Raw genomic sequence first — 19,151 nt, forward strand, 5'->3', positions numbered from 1 at the left:
CGCTCACAACCAATGAAAAACGAGGTCGGTAGGGGACCGCGGAACGGAGGCCCGCATAGGTCACTCCCCACCGTGAAGCAAAGCTGCTCTCGGGATTTGGGCACGTGGGGGCGGAGTGTGAGATCGCGGAGCCTCAAAAAGCACAGGCCACATCCGGGCATTTGTGGCCGTCGCGCTGAGGCGCGTCTAGCGACCTAGCTGTCTAGGAATCGTAACCATGATGAAGTGCGGGATGAACGGCAGTCAGGTGAAAGGTGGAGCGGCTTTTCTGCCTTCCTTCGTGGGGCGGGGAAACCTTAAGATTATGTAGGCGTCTGCATCATCGTTTTATTTCTTCCATTTCGCCTTTATGCGCAGCTGCAAGACCTGACCACGGCCATCCCCCCCATCCTCCCCTTCTAACGGGAGGATGAAGGCCTATCTGCTTTTATTTATGCATATTATTATTTAATACGGGTGGTGTCCCTGAGGGAACGAAGTTGCACCATCGGGACAGAAATTGGGGTTGCAGGCCTCAAACTCAGGATAAGGACTGAATGGGGAGAGGTTGGGAGAAAAATAGTGCCTTGGGCAGTAAAAGTATTTTAGTTCTGTGATAGAAGCAGAGATTTGGTTTTAATTCCGGATTCTACCATTTCGTAATGTGTAACCTTGGCTAAGACGCTAAATCCCGTTGGGCCTTGGTTTCTTATCTGTAAAATGGGAATAACAACAGTATCATCCTCATAGGGTTTAATGTAGGAATGAAATGGAAATACATGTGGAAAGTTCAGGCATAAATGGAAATGTAAGGGAACTATTATTTTTATTATAAATGACACTTTAAAAGAGTAAATTATTCCAGAAAGTCTGTTTAGGAAAGCAAAGGTATTTTGTGTTGCAAGCTAGCTGCTCGTGTGTTGAGGACATCTATGGGATAGTATGAACAGGAGGGAGGACAACAACCCCCTCCCCCGCCATCATTCCTCAGAGCACTAGAAATTTCTCTTTTGCAGTGTGTAGCTCAGTTTTCAATAAGTTATTATTTGTATGATTGCTTAATTTTGTTTTTCCCTCCTAGATTGTAAAAGTTATGCAAGCCGGAACCATACCTGTCTTGTTCATTGCTGTATCCCCAGGGCCTTGGGTTGTACTTGGGAGAGAGTAGGTGCTCAGTAACTATTCAATAAATAAATGAAAGGGCTGTATAAGGCAGCTCCAGGGAAGAGTGATGAATGTGAAGTAGTAAAACTGAACAAATGTCCCCTCTCTTTTTTTCTGTCCTATCTTTCTCAGTGTACACACTTGTGGCTTTTAAGCACTATAATCTGATTTTATGTTCTGGAATTATTGTTTCCTTCTTTATACTTTTCACTGGATTGATATGGTCATCCATTTTTGTTTAAGTTTTGAAATACTTTCAAACTTATAGGATTGTTAGAAAAATAATACAGATTCCATACAGAGAATTCCAACATACCCTTACCCCCCCCCCATGTGGTAGTTTGAAATTGTCTGTACCCCAGAAACTCATGTTCTTAAAGCTAATCCATTCCTGTGGGTGTAAACCTATTGTAAGTAGGATATTTTTATGAGGTTACTTCAGTTAAGGCATGGCCCAGGGTGTGTCTTAATCCGCTTACTGAGTCCTTTATAAGACAATGAAATTCAGACAAAGAGAGAGAAAGCCATGGAAGCAAGAAGCTGAAAGCAACGAAACCTGGAAGAGACAGGAGAAACCTGCAGATGTTGCCATGTGCCTTGCCGTGTGGCAGAGGCGTCAGAGATCACTGGCAGCCAGTCTTCAGGAAGAAAGCATCACCTCGATGATGCCTTGATTTGTATGTTTTTTCTCAGCCTCAAACTGTAAACTAATAAATGCACATTGTTAAGAGTCAACCCATTTTATGGCATCTGCTTTAAGCAGCCTAGTAAACTCAGATTTGAGTGCCAGAATGGTGGGGTGCTGTTATTGCAAATACCAAAAATGTGAAAACAGCTTTGGAATTGGTTAATGGGTAGAGGTTGGAAGAACTGTGAGCTGTTTGATAGAAAAAGGCTTAGATTGCTTTGAAGAGACTGTTGGTAGAAATATGGATACTAAAGGTACTTCCGATGAGGCCTTGGAGAGAAATGATTAATGTGTTATTGTGGAATAAGGGGGACCCTTTTAAAGTGGCAGAGAACTTAGCAAAATTGAGTCCTGATGTTGGATCGAAGGCAGAATTTGAAAGTGACAAGCTTGGATATTTAGCTGAGGAGATTTCAAACTAAATGTGGAAAATGCAGCCTGGTTTCTCCTTGCAGCTTATAGTAAAATGCAAGAGGAAAGGCATGAGTTGAGAACTGAACTCCTGGTTACAAAGAAACCAGAAATTGATGTTTTGGAAAATTCTGAGTTTCTGCAATCGAATCCATAGAAAATAGTGCTCCATGAGGGTTTAACCGAACATGGAACCAGTCAGCCATTTCAGTGCAAGTCAGGATCAGAAATGCAGTTGTTCAGAAAGGAAACTTCTTTAGTCTGGTGGTTTCGACCCCTGTGTACTACATGTAAAACTAAGTGTTCTTTGTGACATCTATATGAACAGGATCACTGGCAGCCTGGACTAAAAGTGACAGAAAAGGGACAGATTGAGGATAAAATGACTTCAGAGGCAGAACCATGGAAGCTGAGGTCTGGACCAAAGACATCTTGGGCCAAGAGAACGAGCCCACCCAATGTGTGTGGAAAATGTGTGTACATCCCAGCACTCGGAGAGGGTGGGCCTTCTGCCCTGTTGCTCAAGATGAGTGTTACCACCCCCATTTCTCAGATGCCTGGGGAATCGTGGACAGTCTGGCTGTCACCCCAATGTTTGATGAGGGTGGGGCCTAGAACCTGGCTGCCATCTTGATGCTTGATGAGGGTGGAACCTTCACCCCAGTATCCAGGGAGACTAGCACCCTAGTATTCAGGGAGAACATGGCTGCTGTGCAAGCACTTGGAAAGGGTGGAGGCCTGGAGGACAAAATGTCATTCCATAGATGACTCTCAGACCTTGGAATCTAACAGAGTATGCCCTGCAGGCTTTTGGAATTGTTTGGGACCCCAAATCCCTGTGTTCCTTCCAATCTCTCCCTTCTGGAATGGGAATGTTTATCTTATGCTTGTCCATCCTTTGTCTGTTGGAAGCAGATAACTTGTTCTCAAAGCTTCACAGGTCCTCAGAGGGAGGGGAATTGTGCCCCAAGACAGACCACATCTATAATCAATTTTGGTGAGACATTGTACTTAGCACTGTTACTGAAATGACTTACGGCTTTTGGGATATTTTGATGGAATGAATGTATTTTACATATAGAAAGAAACTGTCTTTTGGGGGTCCGAAGGGTGGAGTCTGGTGGTTTGAAACTGTATGTACCCCAGAAACTCATGTTTAAAGCTAATCCATTCCTGTGGAATACGTTCCTGTAAACCTATTTTAAGAAGGACATTTTGATGAGGTTACTTCATTTAAGGCACACCCCAGGGTGGGTCTTAATCCTCTTACTGGAGTCCTTTATAAGAAAATGGAGTTCAGACAAAGAGAGAAAACCACAGAAGCAAGAAGCTGAAAGCAGTGAAACCTGGAAGAGAAGGGAGAGACAAGCAGATACCGCCATGTGCCTTGCCATGTGGTGGAGGAGTGGATTGCCAGCAGCCAGTCTTTGTGAAGAAAGCATCACTTTGATGACACCTTGATTTGGACATTTTTCTCAGCCTCAAAATGTAAACTAATAAATTCCTATTGTTAAAAGCCAACACATTTCATGGTATCTGTTTTCAGCAGCCTAGCAAGCTAAAATACCCCAGATGCCCAGATCTAATAATTTTAACCTTTTGGCACAATTGCTGTTTCATTCTCTATCAGTCCATCTTTCTATCCATCTATTTGTCAATACATTCTGAACACTTGAGTGTAGGTTGTATGCATCATGCTCCTTGAACATGTAATACACCATGTACATTTCCTAAGAACAAGGATATTCGCTTATGTATCCACCTTAAGTGCAGTTATCAGGTTTAAGAAAACAAATGAACATTTATATAAAACTGACAGTCTATATTCCAGTTTTTTCAATGTCCCCAAAATGTCCTTTTTGGTCGTCCCCCCCCCCCCCCGCCATATTAGATCCTATCCAGGATCACATAATGCATTTAATTGTCATTGTCTTTTTAGTTCATTCTTTTTTTTTCCTAATTGAGGGATCATATATAGGACACAGAACTTCCCATCTGAACCTCTCCCAAGCACACCATTCAATGGGATTTCTGATATTTACTCTGTTGCGGTACCCTCATCACCTTCTGTTACTACAGCTTCCCCATCTTCCCTAACAGAAACCCTATACCCATTATGAATTAACTCCCCATTTCCTCTTCCCACCCCCCATCCCCCAACAGGTACTCAATCTTTGCTCTGTGCCTTGCATATTCTCTGATGTTTTTGTAGTTACCCTGGGGCTTAAATTTAACATTCTAAATCTAACACTCTTGTTTGCTTAGAGACCAACTTTATGGTATACCCTATGTTCCTATACCCCTATGTCCTCCTACCTTTATGTTGTTCTTGTCACAAATTTCATGTTTATGCATTATGAGTTCCAAACCACTAATTTATGATTACATCTGATGCATTTGCCTTTTGGGTCTTATAGGAAGTAAAAAAAGTGGAGTTACCAACCAAAAATACAATAGTACTGGCATTTGTATTTACCTATGTCATCACCCTTACAGGAGATTCTTATTCCTTCATGTAGCTTTGATCAATTGTCTAGTGTCCTTTCTTTTCAACCTGCAGAACTCTGTAGCATCTCTGTAGTGCCCATCTAGTGGTGATGAATTTCCTCAGCTTTTGTTTATCTGGAAATGTCTTAATCTCATTATTTTTAAATTAAGCAGTGATAGCTTTACAGAAAAATCATGCAGAAAGTACAGTGTTCCCATATAACACACACACAGTTTTCCCTACTGTTAACATTTGCATTAGTGTGGTAATTTTGTTACAATTAATGAAACAATATTATTTTGATTATGCAATTAACTTTACCCCACTGTTTACTTAAGGGTTAACTCTTAGTGAGTGTGTGTGATAACATATATAACCTAAAATTTCCCTTTTTATCCCTTTTCAAATTTACAATTCAGTGCTGTTAATTGCATTTAGAAAGTTGTGCCTCCATCACCATCATTCATTCCCCAAAGTAGTCCAAGACCACAAATAGAAACTCCAACCAGATAATCATTAACTCACCATTCCCCTCTCCTACCCAGCCCCTGGTAATCTGTATTCTAGTTTCTGACTTTATGAATTTGCATATTCTACTTATTTCATATATGTGAGATCATACAATATATGGAAAAAAGACTTGAATAGACATTGAGTATACATTGAATATAGCTCACTTCACTGAACACGATGTCTTCAAGGTTCATCCATGTTGTAGTATGCATCATAACTTCATTTTTTACAGCTGAGGAATGTTCCACTGTTTGTATATACCACATTTTGTTTATCCATTCATCTGTTGTTGGACACTTGAGTTGCTTCCATCTTTTGGTAATTGTGAATAATGCCGCTATGAACATTGGTGTGCAAATATTTGTTCAAGTTCCTGCTTTCGATTCTTTTGAGTTTGTACATGCAGATGGGATTTCCAGGTCACATGATAATTCTATACTTAACTTCTGAGGAACCACCAAACTGTTTTCCACAGTGGCTGCACCATTTTACATTCCCACCAACAATGAACAAGTGTTCCTATTTTTCCACATCTTCTTCAACACTTGTTATTTTCCATTTTTTTTAGGACTAGCCACTCTAGTCATTTGAAATGGTCTCTCCTTTTGGTTTTGGTTTGTATTTCCTTGATGGCTAATGACATTGAGCATCTTTTCATGTGTTTAATGGCCATTTGTATATCTTCTTTGGAAAATGTCTATTCAAGTCTTTTTTCCATTTTTAATTTTTTTTGTTTTGTTGTTGAGTTGTAGGAGTTCTTTTTATATTCTGGATATTAAGCTGTTATCAGACATCTTTCTCCCTCATTTTTGGAAGACAGTTTTGCTGGATATAGAATTCTTGGTTGGCAATTTTTTAAGCAACTTAAATACGTAATCTCACTGCTGTCTTGCCTCCATGGTTTCTGATGAGAAATTGGTACTTAATCTTATTGAGGCTCCCTTGTATGTAACCCATTGCTTCTCTCTTGTGGCTTTCAGAATTCTCTTTATCTTTGGCATACAACAGTTTGATTATAATGTCATGACGTGGGTCCATTTATCCTCTTTGCAGTTTGGGTTTCTTGGATGTATATATTCATGTCTTTTATTAACTTTGGGAAGTTTTCAGCCATTATTTCTTTGAATAATCTCTCTGCCCCTTTCTCTCTTTCTTCTCCTTCTGGGATCCCCACAACACATTTATTGGTGTGCTTGATGATTTCCCACAAGTTCCTTAGGCTCTGTTCAACCTTTTTCATTCTTTCTTATTTTGTTCCTCAGACTGGATGATTTCAATTTTCTTGTCTCTGCTTCTTTCTTCTGCCACTTCCAATCTGTTGTTGAACTCCTCTAAGGAATTCTAAATTTCTGTAACAGTGGTCTTCAAGTCTGTTTGGTTTCTTTTCATAATTTCTGTCTCTCTGTTGATGTTTTTTTTGTGTGTTTATCTGTCATTTTCCTGATTTCCTTTAGTTCTTTGTCCAAGTCTTCCTTTGGCTCTTTGAGCATACTTAGGACCATTTTTTAAAAAGTCTTTGTCTGGTTTGATCCCAGGTTTGATCCTCATCACTGATGGTTTCTTATGGTTTAATTTTCTTCTTTGCCTGGGCCATCACTTCCTGTTTCTTTGTATATTTTGTAATCTTTGCATGAAACCTAGACATTTTGATATTTAATGTGTTTTCACTGGAATTTAGATTTTGAGGCTTCTGTTCCTTAATTTTGTATCTAGCTAGTGTTATGACAGTGCTTTCCTTGATTTCCAGGAGCTAACAAATAATAATAAGAAGAAGAATTTTCTTTCTTTCCTAGTCTTTGCAGGTTGACCTATGCAATGCTCTCCTTCAGAGCTTATCTGTACAATGAGTTAGAGACTAGCTCCAGCAAAAGTGTAGGAGCTTCTCTGGTCCTTTCTGGGTATACATCTTGTCTTGGGCATGCAATGTGGCCATAGGTATTCCCATTTACAGTGATACAAATGTCCCCTCTTCCCTAGAAAATAGTTTCCTCATGGTCCCAGGCACTGCCCTGTATGTCCCACAGCCAGGAATCCCTTGCCCCAGGCAGCTACTTGCCTGCTCTTCCACTGTATTCTGTAGGAAAGCTGGGCAAGGTGTCTTCTACACACAGGGCAAATTCTGGAACAGCACGTCCCTCAGGACACCATCAGACAGATTGGGCCAGGCATACATGCTCCCAGTATGTGCATGAGGGTTACTCTATTCCCTCAGGAACCAGGACCAGGGATCTGTACTGGGAGTGCAGGTGGGCTCTGTGCTAAGCTGGTGAGGGATGCGGGAGGGGCTGGCCTGGGTTCTACCATGAGATTCTACCATGATTAATTAGCATTTTTCTGGATTCAGTACTTTCCCTGTGACTGCAATCCTTTAACTGTTTTCTGGGACTTTAAGGAAGATGTTCTTGCTGGCTGTTCAAGGCTTCTGTGGGGAACAGAGCCCTAGGCATCTTGCTCTTCCGTCTTGACTGGAGCACCTCCTGGCCATTCACTTTTTTTTTTTAATATTCTTTTCATTGAGATATATTCACATACCGCGCAATCATACAAAACAAATCGTACATTCGATTGTTCACAGTACCATTACATAGTTGTACATTCATCACCGAAATCAATCCCCGACACCCTCATTACCACACACACAAAAATAACCAGAATAATAATTAAAGTGAAAAAGAGCAACTAAAGTAAAAAAGAACACTGGGCGCCCTTGTCTGTTTGTGTCCTTCCCCCACCTTTCCACTCATCCATCCACAAACTAGACAAAGGGGAGTGTGATCCCTATGGCCCCCCCAATCCCACTGTCCCCCCTCATAAGCCACATTTTTATACAATTGTCTTCAAGATTCATGGGTTCTGGGTTGTAGTTTGATAGTTTCAGGTATCCACCACCAGCTACCCCAATTCATTAGAACCTAAAAAGGGTTGTCTAAATTGTGCATAAGAGTGCCCACCACAGTGACCTCTTGGCTCCTTTTGGAATCTCTCAGCCACTGAAACTTATTTCCTTTCACATCCCCCTTTTGGTCAAGAAGATGTTCTCCGTCCCACAATGTTGTATCTGGATTCCTCCCTGGGAGTCATATTAAACATTATGGCTGTTGATTCTTTTTTTTTTTTTTTTTTTAAATAAACTTTTTATTTTGCAATATTCTAGATTTTTTTTTAACTTTTTTATTATTATTTTTTTAATCTTCATTTTATTGAGATATATTCACATACCACGCAGTCATACAAAACAAATCGTACTTTCGATTGTTCACAGTACCATTACATAGTTGTACATTCATCACCTAAATCAATCCCTGACACCTTCATTAGCACACACACAAAAATAACAAGAATAACAATTAGAGTGAAAAAGAGCAATTGAAGTAAAAAAGAACACTGGGTACCTGTGTCTGTTTGTTTCCTTCCCCTATTTTTCTACTCATCCATCCATAAACTAGACAAAGTGGAGTGTGGTCCTTATGGCTTTCCCAATCCCATTGTCACCCCTCATAAGCTACATTTTTATACAACTGTCTTCGAGATTCATGGGTTCTGGGTTGTAGTTTGATAGTTTCAGGTATCCACCACCAGCTACCCCAATTCATTAGAACCTAAAAAGGGTTGTCTATATTGTGCATAAGAGTGCCCACCAGAGTGACCTCTTGGCTCCTTTTGGAATCTCTCTGCCACTGAAGCTTATTTCATTTCCTTTTGGCCATTCACTTTTATTGCAGCATAGTGTCCCGTATCTGCTTGTCATCTTTTTAATTTAGTCATAATTCATAAGAACAGAGTGTCCTACTCTTAGACAAACAGACAAATATTTCATGCATCGCTAGCCTTTCTATATGACAGGGCACCTAAGTGGGTTTGGTAGGAAATTGTGGTAACTTCTATGATACTCTCAAACATCAGAGATGTAGTTTGACTACCCCTAATTTTTCTCTCAAAACTTGTTTTGACATTTGCCTTCTGTGAAGTTATTAAAACCATTCAAATCATCCTCTCCAGGCTCATTTTAACACCTTTTTTTTGCAAATATGTTTGTTTAAATTAAGTTTAAAAATACGATAGTATTTAAATTGGCTTGCCACAGTAACTCCTCACAACACAGGAAACATACAGAAAAGAAGAATTTTCTTGCATTTTATCATTTCATGTACTCATTCTGCAAAATTTTTGAACTGATCTACATGTCTGGTATTTTGCCAAGGGTATTGTACTGTATTTCTTAAACCAATCTAATGTTAGTCTAAGACACTGTTCTTTTTGAATTTATCTTGAATCCTCTGAAAGATATAGTAGTTCCATGATTTGTTTTTATTATTAGAAAGAATGTAAACAGCACCTTTCTTTTTCTCCATAGTATTTGGGAAAGCAATCCAAGCTCTATCACGAATTAGTGACGAGCTGTGGCTAGATCCATCTGAAAAAGGTGTAAGTAAGAAAATTAACTTATAGACCATGTATTAAGGCAAAAAATGATGTTTAAAGATCCTTGTCCAGATTGAAAGTTAACCAGGAAATCCAGAAATTGGAATTTTTCCTTTAACTGGTCATCTTCATTTTACATATCTAAATACATCTACAACATAGTAAACTTGAAAATTATATAGATAAACATAATTGATTTAAACTGGAAGTCACAAACTGGTGGCTAAAAGTCTGGATATAGCCTATGGTAGTGTTCTTGTGTGGCCTACACTGTGGTTTTTTTTGCTTTTGTTTTTGTTTTTTTTTGATTTGAAATAATTTCCAAATGCTTAAAATTTGGGAGAGTCCACATAAAAATCTGGATTTCCTACTCTCTTGAAAGATCAAAAGGCCTGACAATTTTGGAACCTCATTCCCAAGTGGAAGCAGTTGGCTGAAGCTGAGTCATAGTTTCTGCTCTTAGGCAGGATGGGAGACCCCCAGTTTGCTGTAATCTCTTTTTCTCTCTTTTCTATTACCTTCTGCCTTCTATTCATTTAAGTTAACTATCTGACCCCTGTAGGCCACTAAAATGCAAGATATATGTATTCAATATAGACATGAATACACATGCGTATACATATACAAATTCAATACACACTGTGTATTGCAGTCCATAGTGAACATCCCATGGCCTTATCTGAACACACTTAACTGTGATGTAAAACATCATGGGAGTTTTGAGTAAATGAAATGAATGATCATTTTTAAAAAGTTTATTTTCTCCAAGTAGCTATTTTTCATTTTTTTCCAGCTTTCTTTAAGATCTGTGAATTCTTGTCGATCAGCATATGGATGTATCCTCTTCTCTCCTTTGTTTTTCCAACATTATCAGTGGTCAACCTCAGTGGATATGAATGATAATAACACAGCATTGAACTTAAATTGCAAATTGGGAATGAAGGTAAATATAAGAGGCCTTGTTTTTCTCTTGTACTGTATAAATATTCATTATGTTGGACATAACATCTGTTCCATATTCAACACTTGGTTTAAATGGCATGCAGGAAAAATCTATTCATTTATGATTATACATATTCTTTGTTAGTTTTCCTTTTACTAATTAAACAACCATATTAAGTATGTGCTGTTCTGTAATGTATTTGTGTTGCAGTCACTTCTGCCCATCTTTAGATGTCTGAATTCCCTCGAAAGAAATGTAGAGAAGTGTATAATATTCACCAGATCTGATAAGTGCAAAGTAGTTATTCAATTCTTCTGCAGACATGGTAGGTGTAATTAAAGGTATTTTAAAATAGTGTGTTTTTTCTTAAATATTTTTCATATTTAGAATATTCAAACTGCGGATCAAGATATCCTATTTGCATTCTTACACAGAATTTGTATGGTTTTGTGGTAGGGCAATTGTAGATTCTTGAAAAATATTATCTTACCTGCCACCATAAAGGTATTGTGAGATAATTTGTATTAAATATTTATTTCCTTTTTTGACTTGTCAGTGGCATAAGCTTTGCAGGCATACAAGCCAGTTTTTCTGAATGTCCGTTTGAAAGCAAACAGATGGTTGTTCTAAAATTTACAGACTCCTTGATGATATTCTATCAGAATGCTTATTGTGGGTTTACTTAACCACAAATGATCCTTGGTAAGAATAGAAAATGATAATGCCTACCTGTATAATGCCTGCCTCCTTCTAGGAGGCAGTTATTTTTATGTCTGGGGCTGAGAGAAGCATGGTATTTGGCCCAAGGTCACAAAACTAGCAAGTAGCAGAGTTTGGATTTGAGTCCAGGCCCACAGGAATAGGAGCCAAAGCCTGCATTCTTTCTGCTACACCAAGCTGTAAAACAGATTTCCTGGCTCCGAACCTTGCATGCTAGATATTAAAATGTTGTACTCACAGGACTTTTACATGTTTAAATATGTATAACATAGTGATTAAGAGCAGAGACCCTGGAACCCACAAAGTCTAGGGTGGAATTTGGCTCTGCCCCTTCCTTGGTGTGACCTTGGGCAAATTATGTTACAGCTCTGTGCCTCAGTGTGTGAATATGTAAAATGGGGATACTGTTAGTACTAGCTTCCTAGGGTTGTTCTGAGGGTTCAATGAGTTATCCCTGAAAATGTTTAGAAGAATGTCTGGTTAGTCTGTAAGTGTTAGCTCTAGTTCTATTTATTATGATTGCTATTTTATTTGAAGTTAACAGGTAGAATTTTATGTTTTAAAAATCTTATACTTGTGATACTGGTCCAAATACTATTTTTTTTTTTTTTTTTGTAGTGGAGTGGACTTATGGAAGGCTATCTTAGAGTCACAACTTATTTTATATCTCTTAATTTTATCTGAAGTTTATTTTAATCATATGTTTTAATTTCAACTTATATTTATATTATATTCCTTAATTTTTCTCTACAAAATGTTAGTGATCTAGCATTGTTTTTCCCTCTCTTTGAACTTTAGTTCATGTAACAGCAGAATCATGCAAAAAAATCATATTAAACTTAAAAGCACAACAAGCCTTGGAGTCACATAAACATTGGTGTGAATTCTGGCTCTACTTCTTACTAGCTTTGTGACAGTACGTAAGTTCCTTGAGCCTTCATTTTCTTCTCTATAAAATTGGTGACTGCTGTTATTGCAGTGATCCTCCTACCTCTTCTCCAGCTGGATTTTAAACAACCAAATTTTACTTTCTTAAGTATCTCTCAAGTGGCTTGATTAGAATAATGTTCAATAAATATTTGTGATGTTGATGTTTTAATAGTTTTTGTAGGGTAATTGTATGAGTTAGGTTGCTTTAGGTTGCAAGTAACAGAAGAAAAAAAAATCCAGAACTTTCAACTCAAACTGGCTTAACAATTATGAGGAATATCAGCTCGTGTAAATGAAAAGTTCATTGTTAGGTCAGGGTTAAGCATGGCTTGATCGAGGCTACAGCTTCATTTTTTATTTCCAATTCTCTCAGCTCTGCTCTCCTTCATGTATCAGCTTTAGCCCAAGGCCCACTTCACTTATAATGATAAGGTGACATCCAGCAATAGCTAGGATTACATGTTCAGTCACATCCAGGGAAGTGAGAGCCTTACCTCCTATATCTGTGAACAAAAGTGCTTGCCATTGATCTGATTGGACCAACCTAAACTAATTCTGGTGGCCAGGAAAATGCCATTATCTAACTGCCTTGGCTTATTGCCATAACAGAACCAAATTCTATTGCAGGAGGGATAAGATCACAGCAATTGATCTGTTCCATTCAGGGCTCACCCCTGGAGCTGGAAGTGGAGTGAGCCCCATGCATGGCTGCTGCACACTGGGGAGGGAATAGTTCAGGAAGGAATGGGGAAGTAGGGGACAGATGCCAGTTAGACCACTGCTACTGTATTTGGGTTAAGTAGTTAAGCTTTCTAAAACTATGTGCTCAGCAAATTATACTTGCAATTCTACATTAATAATCTGGTAGAGGAACATTGTTCAAGTTTAGTTGAGAAAAGTCACCCAGGTAGAGATATCCAGTAAGCTACTAGAAATATAGATTTGGATTTGGGAAAAAATTAAGGATAGAGAAGCTAATTTGGCTCTCTTCAGTGCTGCAAGGCAATTGCCAAAACACGCACCACTAAAAAGGACTAGCCTCACTGTGAATCTAACCATAAACAGTAGCCAAAACAGTGATTTCTTAGATTATTTAACATCTGCTAATAGAAAAAAGGGATGACCTCACTTTATCAGGGCAGATTCATAATGCCTAACTAACCTTGATAAACTTTGATTAATTGCCTTAATGTTACTACATTTTTTTCTGTTTGTATTACTATTAGAATTGCATACCAACAAGGCAAGTATATGGAAGAGTGAACAGCACTTCTAAATTCCTACCCCATTTGCATCCTATCAAGGAAGATTATTAAACTGAAAGACTAGAAAAACCACAGTTAAGAATTACCTCAAGCCAAGTTGCTTTAAAAAGGGTACAAAGGATATTCTCTGGGCAAGAGATTCAAAGGAGGGACAGGTCTCCTCATGGTTACCAACAAGCCGAAAGGGGAAGGCATCCTAAAATGAAGATGCAGTGTGATCAGAGGTAGAGGTTGAAAGGGTTTGGGGGTGCTGCCAAGGAGAAAGGGCAAGGAAGCAAGCAGCAGGAAATGGAGCACCAGGGATGACCAAGACAGAAGGCAGATATCTCAACTGGACATCCTCAGAAACGCCAATATTGTCCTTCATCCAGTATTCATTATAAAAGTATGTATAGGCTGTTTCTGAAGAATACCTAAGAAACTGCTAACAGTAATTGCCTCTGGAGAGGGGGCTGACATGACTTACTTTTCACTTTCTACTCTTAGGTATCTTTTGAATTTATACCATGTGCATTTATTAACTTGAAAACACTTTTAAAAATAGGTAAGATATGTCAACTTTTGAACTTTGGGTCGTTCCAAAACAGTAGCCACAACAATCCTTTTAAAATATGGTCAGATTATATCATTATGGTGCTCAAAATGACTCCCCCCTTTTACCCAGGGTACAAACCCAAGATCTGACATGGCCTGTGGGCCCTATATGATGCAGAAGCCTCAGGCATGCTCCCTCCTCAGGTCTTTTCCCTGCTGCTCTGCCTAGCAAGCACCTCCTCCAGCCTTGCTTACTTTTACCTCCTTTAGGTCTTTGCTCAGATGTCATCTTTGCCATGAGGGCCTCCTTGATGTGCATGTTTAAAATTGCACATCACCAGCACTCCTTCATCTCCTTTCTGCTTTCGTGTCCTTCTGTGGCACTTATCACTTTGTGCTATACCAATTATTTTACTTATTTTCTTATGATCTGTCTCTCCCCATAGAAGGTAAGCTCTGTGAGGACAGAGATCTTTGACTGATTTGGTCTCTACTAGTCTCCAGCTCCTAAAATAGTCCCGATGTGGTAGATTGCAAAAAAAAATGGTCATAAATAATTTGCAGTCTCTCCCTGCAAAAGCTGGAGTCTACTTAATCACCCTTTGACTCTCAGATGCCTTTGGACTTGCTTTGACACCAAGGGAATACACTCCAAGTGATGTGTGATTTCCAAGCCTAGGCCTCAGGAAGCCTTTCAGCTTTGTTGCCAGCATGAAAACAAGTGTAGTCTCGTGTCCTGGAGGATAAGAGACCATGTGTAAGAGGCGTCACCCATCCTAGCTCTCCTGGTTATCCTAACTGAGACCCCAGACTTGAAAGTGAGGTTGTCCTAGACCATCCAGCCACAGCAGAGCCCAGCCTAGGCCACAGGAACCACCCAGCTGGGTGATGAAACATAACAAAAATTTTTTGTTTTAAGCCACTAAGTTTTGGAGTAGTTTGTTATGCAGCAAAAGCTACCTGATACAGCCTGGTACACAGTAGGTGCTCAATAAAAATTTTATTAAATTAATGAATGTTGCTGTCATTACTTCAGTAAAAATGAATAAGTTGAGAAATATTGTTTCTAGTGAGCCCTTCTGATTCTCACTGAAACATTATTATGCTAGATTTTATCCTATTACATGGTTCCTATATGCAACTTTAGATTCAAATTCTAGCTGTACTTGTTGAAACAGTGTAGTCTTTAAAAGTTACTTAACTTCACTGAGCTGTAGTTTCTTCTCCAGAGATTAAAGACCACCTCCCTGGGAATGTTGTGAGGCTGAGAGCTAATATATGTAAATGTAGACACAGTTCCTGGCACATAGGGCCACAGCTATTATTTCTACACTACTCTCCTCTTCTCAGGAGAGTTATTCACTGACCACGTATTCACGTCTAACTATCCAAAGTCCCATCCAAAAATATCAGTACTGGGTGAAAGATACTGACGGAGAATACAGATATATAATCTGTAGTGGACAATCACTACTCTGCATACTCCATTACATGCAATTCAACAATGACCTGAATTTAAAAGGCATTTCTGTACTTGACTGCAGAGTGTGTGACATGTTGCATGGCGTCCACTAGGGGACGCTCAACACATTTCACCAAGGAATAGTGTTTCTCTGAGCTATATGCAAAATATAATATTTTATTTTATTATTTTAACTTGGCTGTTGGATTTAAAGACTTCATCACTTCATTTTGCACATTAAATTATTAACAGATTGCTTTATTCCTTTTAAGGTATTAGAAGAACTCATAATGTATGTTTTCAGGAAAGTCAGCCTTTACAAGTTATTTTTGAAAAGAGTGTGTGCAGTAATACACTAATGATTCAACCAAGGTAATGAGTTCTCTGGTATTTACTTTTTTTTTTGCAAACATAGTATGGTTGCAGAGTAAAGAATTAATGCCCTAGAACTTTTCAGTTAGTTACTTGCATTTTTAAAAGCTAAAACTTGACTTGGAGAAATTACCTTACAAGGTCAAGGAGGAAACCTTGAGAAAGAGAATAGTAGATAATAGCTGCCTAATGGTATCAATAATAATGTAGTGGCCAAGAATGTTCTAAAAACATTTTATCAGTGCTTTTCTACATCAAGTGATATCAAAAGAGAAAAGTATATTACCTAATAATGTTTTGCATTTATATGGTGACTTCTGAGTCTTAGAACACATAACAGAGAAATTTTAACATTTTTAATGTGAACTGGTTTAATTCCTACATGCTTCAGTTTTTTTCTCTAAAGAATGAGTGAGGTATATTTGTCAATGGAAGAGAATCATAACTTTCCCAGTTAAGCTGTTGCATTAAACATTAATTAGCATTATTTTGTAAGCCAAAAGATATTTTATCACTATTGTTTGTTTTTCAATTCAGTTTTTTTCCTTCTCTATTCCTGAATTTTGAGGATACATTTACTTTATTTATTTTTAGTGTTTTTTTCCAATTCAGTTTTATTGATATATTTACATACCTTACAGTCATCCACAGTGTACAATCAGTTGTTGACAGTACCATCATATAGTTGTGCATTCATCACTGAAATCAATTTTTGAACATTCTCTTTACTTCAAAAAAAAAAAAGAAGAAGAAAAATACAAGTAAAGAAGAACACCCAAAACATCCCTTGTCCCTCTTCCCCCCTATTATTCATTTAATTTTTCCCATTTTTCTACCCATCTGTCCATACATTGGATAAGAGGAGTGTGAGCCACAAGGTTTTCACAATCACGCAGTCATACCCCATAAGCTACATAGTTATACAGTTGTCTTTAAGAATCAAGCTACTGGGTTGCAGTTCAACAGTTTCAGATATTTCCTTCTAGCTATTCCAATACCCTAAAAACTAAAAAGGGATATCTATAAAATGCGTAAGAATGACCTCTCGACTCCATTTGAAATCTCTCAGCCACTGAAACTTTATTTTGTTTCATTTCACTTCTCCCTTTTGGTTAAGAAGACTTTCTTGATCCCACGATGCTGGGTCCAGGCTCATCTCTGGGAGTCATGTCCACCTTGCCAAGGAGAGTTATACCCCTGGGAGTCATGTCCCATGCAGAGGGGAGGGCAGTGAGTTTACCTGCAGAGTTGGCTTAGAGAGAGAGGCCACATTTGAGCAACAAAGAGGTTCTCTGGGGGAGACTTTTAGGCACAATTATAAGTAGGCTCAGCCTCTCCTTTGCAGTAATAAGCTTCCTAAGGGCAAGCCCCAAGACTGAGGTCTCAGCCTTCTATATTGGTAGTTTCCAATGCTTGTGAGAATACCAGTAATTCCCCAGGTGGGGAAGTACAGTATTTTCACATTTTTCCCCAGTCCCTCAGGGGAAAATGTTTTACAAATACATTTTTATTCTCTGCCCAAATTGCTCTGAGATGTATTGGGGTTTCACACTAACCTGTACAAACCAACCAGACTGCATTCCCTATTCAAAGTTCCGTGTAATTATGGTGTTTGAATAAACTGACTGTACAAGTTAAATTATTTTCCCTATTGTTTTTTTAAATTACAAAGCCAATACTTGATACTTGCAATATATCCAAAGTATATAGAATAATATAAAGTCCTAGAATGGGAGAAGGAAGGGAATGGAATGCTTTGGATGTTCTTTTTTATTCTTACTTTTATTTTTTGGAGTAATGCAAAGTTCAAAGATTGTGATGATCAGTGTACAACTATATGATGATACTATGCACAACTGATTGTACACTTTGAAAGATTGTGTATCATGTGAATATATCTCAATAAAATTGCATTTAAAAAAATAAAATAAAATAAAAATAAAGTCCTAGAAATGGAATTACTGTGTCAAAGGCTACACAAATTTTAAATTTGCATGCATCCTGACTACTAAATTACCCTCTGAAAAGTTTGTGACAATTTACATTCCTACCAAAAGTAAAAGGCAATCCTTTTAAGTAGAGGATATGATCAATCTTTAAAAATTTTGCCAACCTGATAGGTAAAAAATGGTATTATTAGGTATTCTTTTGAAAAAATTTTATTGTGGTAACATGTATGCAACATAACATTTCCCACGTTAACCACTTTCAAATATACAATTCAGTGGTGTTAATCATGTTTGTAATGTTGACCGTCCATCACCCCAAATAGAAAATTAGGTGTTCTTTATTGTTGCATTTGTTTTAGTCAATTTGAGCATCTTTTCATATGTTTATTAATGAGTTATATTTTTCTTTTTTGATGAATTGCACATTAAAATATTTCACCATTTTTTCTTTTGTTATTTACATATTTTTATTACTGATTTATTTTATATTTTTATTACTTTTATATTATGGGAATTAGCCCTTTGTTTACTATATGTGGTGGGTGTAAATAACCATCCTTGGGGGAGGCTTAATCTCAGTCATTCAGGATCTTGTGCCCCACCCTGTGGTCCCTGCGATTGCACTTTACCAGGGGCTTCTGCTGGGCCCCGGGGAGGGGGCGTGGGAAGCGGGCTGGTCATCTGGCCCTCAGCTGGCGCCATCTGCCCAAGCAGAAATCCACTGAGAGGGCATGTTCCTCCCACTCAGCCCAGGGGAAACACTGGGCTCTTTCTGTATGGTTCCGGGGCTGTGGGAAACGCAGGAGCCGCCAGGGCCCCCCGCCTGGCCGTTCTCCTCGCGCTGACACCGGGCTGGGCTGGGCTGGGCTGGGCCGGGCCGGGTGGGCATGGGGTGTGCAGCGGCGCAGGGGGTTTCTGCTGCTTTCCAGGCCTTATTTACCCAGACCCTTTGCCTTTTGCTTGTTTTCAAGCGTTCCTATATGTTTTCTCTTCTTTTTTAATGTTTCTTCTGACATTTCTTGAGAATTGGAGAGAAAGTAGCAGTAAATGTATAAGCTCTCTTTCTTGAACTAGACACACCGTTTTCATCACGGATTTTTGAACTTTCATTCAGTTTGGTTTTTCCACCAGGCAAAAATTTTACTGATATTGACAACAATGGTAGAATGATACCTCTAGACTAGAAATGTAGAATCTCTGAATGCAGGTGTCAACTGTACTTTTAAATTTATGAAATGTTTCAAACATATAGAACAATACAGAAGGTAGTAAACACACATGTACACATCTATTTAACAAATATTCACATTT

The 19,151-nt window shown here is 38.5% G+C and overlaps 1 protein-coding gene across 3 annotated transcripts in view; it reads left to right on the plus strand.

The window, feature by feature from the left end:
• The first annotated feature begins 80 nt into the window (after positions 1–80).
• Positions 81–19,151, plus strand: part of RAD9B (RAD9 checkpoint clamp component B) — a 43,585-nt gene continuing 24,514 nt past the window's right edge. Inside the window, exons 1-5 of one of the 3 annotated variants that reach the window (XM_037817339.1) lie at positions 81–247; positions 9,598–9,668; positions 10,459–10,608; positions 10,819–10,933; positions 15,792–15,891. In XM_037817339.1, the coding sequence (XP_037673267.1) occupies positions 10,558–10,608; positions 10,819–10,933; positions 15,792–15,891 (266 nt within the window). In that variant the 5' untranslated portion in view covers positions 81–247; positions 9,598–9,668; positions 10,459–10,557. Of the gene's footprint in view, positions 248–9,597; positions 9,669–10,458; positions 10,609–10,818; positions 10,934–14,015; positions 14,068–15,791; positions 15,892–19,151 lie in introns of those variants that run through there. The other 2 variants (XM_037817340.1, XM_037817341.1) reach the window with 2 other exon arrangements.

Source organism: Choloepus didactylus, chromosome 23 (assembly GCF_015220235.1).
Source record: "Choloepus didactylus isolate mChoDid1 chromosome 23, mChoDid1.pri, whole genome shotgun sequence".
NCBI classification, from domain to species: domain Eukaryota; kingdom Metazoa; phylum Chordata; class Mammalia; order Pilosa; family Megalonychidae; genus Choloepus; species Choloepus didactylus.